Genomic DNA, 8,691 nt, shown 5'->3' on the forward strand with positions numbered 1-8,691 from the left:
AACTTTCAAACTTTTAGAAACAGCATAATTCTTTTAGTTATATGCTCAGAATATTTCTTGGCATGCCATGTACCATAGCTTATACAACACTTCTACATAATGCCTCTCTCTCAGTGAAGAATCAGGATGTTTCCAACACTCCCTACCTATTGAAAAGATTTTCCAACACAAAGCATTGAGGAAGAGCTTTAAAAATAAGTCAAGGGTCTTCTGGTTCAAGATGGCTGATGGAACCCAGGAGTTTCCCTCACATCCTTCCCTGCACCTCATTAAAAGGAGAGGAAAGAAATTTAAAAGAATAAACCCACAAAAATAAGAGATCTGGCATGGGAGGGGAATCAGCATGAAAAACCATATTGTAAATTTCTAGAAGATAAAAAGGAGATGGAGGTGTATTGCTCTATGAAGCAGAGCTGCAGCCGGAAAGCAACCCTTAAAAGATGCCTTTCCAAACCCTGGAGGCACAAGAGTCAAGGAAGGCAAATTCCACAGGGCATGACTGTAGTAGATTTGCAAAGGAGAGAATTCATTGGAGGTCTCTTAGACCCCCCCACCTTCTCCTTCCACACCCCCTGCAAAGGAGTACGGGCAGCCACGAGGTCGGCAAGCTACATGCAGAGGACTCCCAGGCTGGACGAATGAATGAATGAATAAATAAGGAGAAGCAAATAGAACAAAAAAGCATACAGGAATTCCCAGATTGAAAGCTGAGCTCCACCGGAAAAACAAAACAGAAATGGAAACACTTGATTTTCCATATTTCCTTCACACTATCTAAAGGAGTTCCCCACTCCCTGTGATAAGCTTATTAATTCATGCTGACTTTTTCTCATTCAGCTTCCCCATGACGACGTGATATCCCAGGAAATTATACCAGGTTCAGGAAAGCAATCCTATGGGCTCTCTCATCTGCTCCAAAAATAAATGTCATCAAGTCAGTTTTTAAGAGCATGAAGTGGTCTCTGAATGGCTACATCCTGACATCCAGCTTGTTTCAGAGAACAATCTGGGATGAGGTCTTCCCCAGAAGCTACCCATGCAAGGTAACGCCCACTAACTGAAAAGGAAATTGATGAAAGGACCCTTGAGAAAAATAGGGTATAAATAAAAGAGAGAAACCAGCAGTTAAACCACAGACATTCTCTTGCCATTTTAAAAAATCATCTCCTTATTTTTATGAAGATCAGATAGCAAAATAAAGCCCATGGCTCTCAAATATAATTCCATCACTAATACAGCAGCCTATTTGTCATTTCCTGGGGGGAGCCATACTCAGAACAGAGCTGGCTAGGTAAGTCACTGTAATTCCCACAATGAGAACCTAGGAGCTATCTCACCACACGTACAGGGTATTATAAATGTCACTGTGAAATCACAGCTCGGTTAAAGCCTGTCATCCATCCCTCTTCTGTTACTCACCATCACACAGAGCTCTAGCAAAAGATCCATTCAAACAGTGCATCTCAGACTTACATTATCAGCAGACACTGCTTTAATTAGCAGTGGTTTTCAAAAGACTGGATGGCTTCGAGAACTTCGTGTGAACCATAAGGTATAAATCTGGATCCTCATCAGTTTCACTTTACTCTTCACCTCCCCGCCCTGGGTTCTAACAGGCACAGCCCTCATTTTTTCTTCAAGGGAAAAGAAAAATCATAAGGGTGACTAGGATTTTGCCATTCGTGTGCAATCTACTTTTTCCCCAACCTCAGTGATGCAAAAGGGACTAAAATTAGAGTTGCAAAAGAGACTAAAATTAGAGTTGCAAAGGGACCAAGTTATCTGTGTCAGGCACATTGCAGGGAGCAGCGAGAACTACAAAAGGGAATGAATACGCCCTAAACAAACCATCTTAGAAATAATATTTAAAACATAGAGCTCATATTTTCTAAATTGTTATTCCCGATGAAAATAAAGTGTCCCCTTTATTTTATGTGATATCGTAAGAAAATAGAACACCTTATTTCGATAATATCTCAATATTAATATTGAGGCATTTACATGCTTCCTTCTCCATCTATTCCATAATTTTCCTGCATGATTCAGTCCTCAAATCTTCTCAAATCTTTGTCATTTCTCACTTCTCGGTGAAAACATCGAAAATATATGCAATTCAATGCGTGAGTACTGAACTGTGAACGTCCTACTGCAAGGAAGGTTTAATCTAATCACAAGGACTTCTGTTTTACATTCGGTCAGTGACGACATAAAAATATTAACGATTTCAATGTTTGAATAAAGAGGCATTGTTTGGTATGGCAAGGATTTAATCAGCACACAGCCAAAGGGTATTTTTCTACAGACTCATAAAGTTTTAGACAGAGTAGCAATCTTGGAAAATCCAACCCAGCCTCTCACCTTGTAAATAAGGACACCAAAGGTTAAGTGATTTGTCAAAAGCCACACGAACAACTTTCCCACCAATACTGGTCCTAGACTCAAATACAACATGCTTTTCACCACACCAGATGGCACTTAGGAAGAGGGAAGAAGGCCTCTTCTTTGGAATAAGAAGTCTTCAGCACCATACAATCACACACACACACACGCACACACGCACACACACACACACACAGAGGCATAGGTTCTCTGTTCTGATTTTCATAGATATGGTAGGATGGTCCTCAGAACACCTGCATGCCCTCTCCTACCCTAACTCATCATTTTCCCAGTCTCACCTCATTCTGCAATGATGCCCATTAAGACTCTGTTCCCACTGCTTAGTGGATTTCCCATTGATTCCTGTGATCCACCACCGTCATGGCATCTCGTCTCTTCCCTCCTTTTTTTATTTCATGCTACATATTCTTCAGGAATTTTTAAACATTTGTTACTAACTCTATGGAGAGGAGGACAGAGAGAGCTTAGAGTGGGATTATTTCTTATGAAAGAGTGCTTTAAGAGCCGTTATTTAGTTTTTCACTTTGATCTGCCAAATGATCAGGATTCACGGTTACTCTTTGCAACTATGCATCTTCAGCCAGGGTGAAACCAGACTCTTACTACTCATAATGCTTGAGGGCTGTTTCAGTGCTTTGGAGAGCATGTCTTAATCAATGAACTCCTGAATACCTGGTACAGACTGATCAAGCCTATATCCCCTTTACTGAGTTCTCAGAGAGTTCTTATCCCCATAAGTCATAGGAACAACGTAACTGATCTTACTAAAAATTCAGAAGTGACACTGAGCTCAGAAATTCAGAGAACCCTAGTTCTGAGTTTCCTGTTTGCCTTCCAGTCGAGGGATGCTTATTGAGGCATTTACTATAAAATCGTGTTCATTACCACCCACCTGTTTTTTGAAAATAATTATTTCCACAGAGTATGCTGGGTGTCAACTTATTACAGAGCTCTGGCCCTCTCTGGAGAAAAGGGAATAGTGAATTCAAAATATACTGATGACGAATGGGCTATCTTGGCAGGGGTGCCAAATAGGGGTATAGAATGCATAGTAGGCACCACAGACATGCCCAAGAGACGAGCAGCATTTTTAGAGATGCCCAAATGCCTACCAAGCTCCATGATGGTGCCACCCATAAAAACAAATGAGCCAGCAGCATGGAGGAGTTAAGGTTTGGGAACAAATTAACTCACCTCCTCTACCATCAAAATGATCAGACACAATGGACATCCAAGGCAACTTTCTCAGTAAAATCCAGAACATAGCAAGAGTCATTGATCCACTCTTACAAATGCAAAGAAATGGAAGAAAGTTTTCAAAATAAATAATCAAATGTCAAAGAAAAGGAGATGTCACATTGTTCATTCATTTGTTTTCATTTCCCTTCATTTTGGTCATCACCAAAATTAGTTTATTAAGGATTTAAGGCAATCAATTATGATATAAAGATAGAGAGATTCAGTACCTTACCTCCAGAGAATTACAACCCTAAATTTACCACTTATTGTATTATGTGATGCTATCTTGTCTGGAATTATGTATAGATCAGAAACAACACTCAAGCTATACTGAAAATAATCTCTAGATAACTCATCAAAAACATCAGCAGTATACACTTTTTTTTTTAGGTATGTCAGCTCCTACTGAGTACCTGTTACCAGGGACCCTAGTTAGATACAGTTAGAAAAATAGATATATAGATGTTGGTTTGAAGCCTTGGGAGCTTGCTGGGTGAAATTTGAAATTGGTCCCCATGCAGGGAGGGCAAGGAGAGACTGGAGAAGAGGCAGACCCTCCAGATTGGTGGGTAGCAGGTTTAATAAGCAGGGAACTTATATACCAGGCTTGTCTCGGGCATCAGCAAGAGGCATGGATCCCCTGGATCGCTTGCCAGAACCTTAAGAGTTTATAGAGCGGTCGTAACTGGGTTCAGTCAGATGGTACCACCCAGCATCACGTTCCTCTCAAGGCTGCATCCTTGGAACAGCTCCCACGGTGGGAATTGTGGGCAGAATGCACATTCTAAGGACAGGGGAGGGGTGAGGAGATTTCCACTGCCCGGGTCCTTCTCTTGGGTCAACCAGAGGTCATGTCCTCCCCATGACCTCCTCCAACAGTAGACATTTATAATGAAATGAAATATGTTACTGCATAAAATGCTTTACAACTGTTCCCATTGCTAAGACATTCTGATGGGTAATTATAATCTTGCTGTCCCTAGTCTATGTGAGAAAAAATAATTTGGAATGTTTTTGTTTTGTACACTTAGAATACGTCTAAGCTACTAAAACTTACCATTATTCTTTTATAATCTACTAACAAATAATCAAAACAATAATCTCCTTGATGGCCAAGACTTTCTTTATCATGCATGTTCTGCTGCAGCCCTTAGTACCTGTCTTATTCCAACTAGGCATTCAGGAATGTGTATTGATCTGAAAGCCTCTTTTTTGTTTCTTTCTGAGGACAATCCTACCTAATAGACACTAGGTTGCATCTCTGAAGATGCTCCAAACAAAACTCAAACTTGTCATCAGTTAATAACAACAGGAATTACAACCAAAACAGCAGTTCCGTGTTTTATTTGCTAACAGATTTCTTCTTAGAAAATAATTAATTTTTTTGTATTAATGAACCTATGAATTGATAACTAAAATAACCTTAAAGTGCTACCCTTCACTGAATTACCACAGAATTTTTAAATGTATACTTTGTGTTTTTATATTTTACCCATAGTTTTTTCTTCAGTGTCTTTTCTCTTTCATTGTATTTAAAAGTGGCAGGATTCTCTTTTCCTAAAATTGAGAAGAATGTTTTTTGTGAGACTCTAAGGAAATCTGCATGGCATCAGATAAGTCTTTCACCCTCAAATTTAAAATAAGTCAAAAAAATTTTAAATATTAAAGATAGAATTTTATTTAAAATACAAGTTTTTAGCTATTTATGTTAGATACAACCTGTTTAAAAAAACTGTCAGATGACAAATTTCTTTCTCAATCTCAGTTACTTTTACTCAAAAAAGCAATATTGATGATATTCAGCAACTGACTGCTATGTTAATTTGCTTCTAACAAACATCAATATAAAATGAGTTGAATGCAATACCCTTCTCATTATCATTATTTTTGTGATACTTACTCAACATTTATTGCTTGGGAGATAGAATTGTCTCTTGAGATATATTATACTAATGTGATAGAAATTATTGGACTTATGTGTGAGATCCATTTGTTCTTATCATCTTTTAGAGAAAGAAACCATTATGATGTCAGAATGCCCTGAAGTGCATGACCATTTTTACTATGTTAATACATGAATTTTTCCTTTTTGTTAAGAAATTTCAGTTGAAGATCAATGTAAGTGAAATTCTTTGTTGACGCCTTTAATAATCTAAAAGAAAGAGTTCAGAGAGTAATCAGAATTTCTGGCCTGAATTTTACTTATTTATTATTTACTTATTATTTATCTATTTAAGTAACTTCCCCAAGTACTGAACTTTATTTACTGTGTTCCCTCCCTCCCTGAGAACAGTTTCTGCTCAGTACAGATTGGATATTCTGCTGTCTTTTGATTGGCCCCAGATCTTCCTCCAGTCTTCTGGAAATTAATCAGAGGCCAGACCTAGGCTTCCCCTCCAGAGTAAAGTCCATGAACTCTGTGGCAGCTATTCCCTCTAAGGAGAGGATTTTGCTCATTTCTAGATTCATAGATGTGTTCCAGGTAGAGTCCGGCATGCAGAATGTGTGACCTCGCAGGCAGTGAAATTTTTATACACCAAGAGGATCATTTTCACTTTCGTTCACGTGCCCCATATCCACTATGTTTATTTGCAAAACTTCCTGTAAGAGATTGCCAGGGAGCTCTAGGTCAAATTTCACGCTAATTCATAGCAACTCTTATTCGTGTTTTATTTACCCTCTATCTGGTTCCATCAAGGTTTTATAACCACTAAGCCATTATGGTTAACATATCTGAGTTTTCCCTTTACTTTGAAACGCATTTCAGCTTTCTCTTTCTATATAAACAAACCCTGGGTATGTACTTGCTAAGTAAGTCAGGCCAGGAACAGTTTGAAAACATCAGTCTCAGCTGAGGGACTTCACATACCTTATAGTTTTTAATGCTCATGACAGCCTTCAAATTAGGTATTACTGCTCCCCAACAACAAGTAAGTTAACTGAGACTCAAATAGCTTAAACAAAATCCCAGTGTCCTACATTTAGAAGTTATGGAGTGAGAATTTGCACCAGATCTTTCTGACTCAAAACCCCTGGTTAGTTCTACAACAATACATGGCTTTTCAAAACAGTCAAAAAGCAAAGTAAAAAAAAAAAAAAAAAAAGCAAAGTAGTCTATGGCCATGACATGTTTAAACAACCACCTAGAATAGAGGTCCACAGTCGATATTCAAAATGACCCAAATCCTTAAGAAAAGGTTGTATTTTATCCAATGTATTTCTTCAAGACCTTGAAATTCTAATACACCTTAAGAGTTTTCAACCCAGTATTGTTCTTCTTTCTATCTTTCAAGAATATCACTACTAGTGCATACATCTGAACGTCAGAAATCCAAAACGATGCAGTCTCACGAGTTTAAGAAGCCACGGCCTTAAACCCAATATGGTTTTACTTTTTGCTACTTGCACTGCTTTTAAAATTAGCCGGCCCTGTTCTAACATTAACTCTGAAGCCACAGTAACTTTACAAACATAATTAGCCTCCTATACTCATCAGGTGGACCGTGAACAATACATTCTACTCTAGGTTACAGTACATTTTATGTTTGAGCAAATAGAAGTGACCACTATGTTCATTGACATTGAATTTCTTAACATCAAGGTAAAGCTACTTTTACAACTTTTATAGCCAAAAACTAAAAACTTTTTGAAGAGTGAACTTCATCCTTACACCAGAAGATCATTAACTTATTCCATAAAACATTAAAACAGTCCATAATTCTTATATTTCCCCTGACACATATTCCTGGTATCTCTGAGAGAAACTGGGCTTTGAACATTCGTTAAACCTCATATCAGTAAAGACAATAATCTCCCAGTATTGAGACAATCACAACAAGGGCTCAAAATAAGTGGATTCTGGTTTTAAAAATGGAGATAAACCACATCATTAACTAAATCAAATTTGCCCACATTCTGGTAATGACAATGCATTAATAATTTTATTACACTGTTTTCAGTAAAGCCCTTGAAATTCATTCATTTCAAGGTTGTTGACCAGAAAAACATGGAAACATAGGCTGCCTGGTACAACTTTTCCAAACTATGACAGCCGATTTTTACTCCGTCAGTCACATCATAAAGCTGTGTTTGCAAAATCTCACCAGTCTTACCGTCAGTTTCTCCTCTAAATTCTGGTTTAATAAGCTTCCTTTTTCATGCTTTTCAAATTCCATGTTGAAAGAGAATGAGAGAGAGAGACAGAAAAAGTGAGATTCCGATTCTGTCTAGAAAACGATGTGACGTGCTTACGTGTTAGATATTGCAGGACATTCCAACTTGTGAGAGCCCAGGACACTATCAGAAAGCCCTGGCGATAATTTCTGGTTAGCTAGTGTTTCCATTTATAGATGTTCAAACCCCATAAACAGAGCACTGAAGAGAAGTCAGGCAGCTGGCCTTAGATAATGATAAATGTCACTTGATGTAACAGCAAACTCTCCAACAGGAGAATATCCCAACACGTTAGGTTACCTGAGTCAAGAAAGATGTCTGTGACAAAAAGCCACTATCAAAGAATTCATTAGTAGCCATTGCAGCACAATAAAATATACTCTAGAATATGGGCCTAATAAATCAATTGTAAAAGGACAAATGTGATGGTCATATAGCAAATATGAATCAGCCAGTCCCATTCTTCCAAATTCCAATTTGGGTCCCGGTAGTCTAGACATTTATGCATTATTTTGTAGCTCAAAACTTTAAAAAGTCACTTAAAGGGAAGTTCAAAGGATAACTAATTAAAACTATTCAGACACAAAACACATATATTCAATGGGTGTCAGTTTTATTCCATGAAAAGTGGGCAAATGATATTTAGAAACTTCAGGAAAGTGTTGTGAAAGGAAAGTGTTTTCCTTCACAAAACTGATTTTTTCTTCATTATCCTGGCTTTTCTACTGGGAACAAAGTTATGACCGAGAAGATGAAATTCATTTTTCCAATGGAACAAATGTTCTCAGAATTCTTTAGAAAGTGTTACATGCTTGAAAGAAAATTAACTGTGTGGCATGATGGTAATTAGCTCTCCGGGGTTTTTTGTTCTTTTTTTTT

The 8,691-nt window shown here is 37.9% G+C and overlaps 1 protein-coding gene across 1 annotated transcript in view; it reads right to left on the reverse strand.

Annotated features, from left to right (window-relative positions):
• The window catches only part of MLIP (muscular LMNA interacting protein), a gene marked incomplete at both ends in the record, with an annotated part of 289,309 nt that extends 281,495 nt beyond the window's left edge, over nucleotides 1–7,814 (reverse strand). Inside the window, one exon of the mRNA XM_082847426.1 lies at nucleotides 7,752–7,814. Within this exon, the coding sequence (XP_082703552.1) occupies nucleotides 7,752–7,814 (63 nt within the window). The remainder of the gene's footprint in view (nucleotides 1–7,751) is intronic.
• Between the last annotated feature and the right edge of the window lie 877 nt (nucleotides 7,815–8,691).

The sequence above is a fragment of the Leucopleurus acutus genome (assembly GCF_964270905.1).
Source record: "Leucopleurus acutus genome assembly, chromosome: 10".
NCBI lineage: Eukaryota > Metazoa > Chordata > Mammalia > Artiodactyla > Delphinidae > Leucopleurus > Leucopleurus acutus.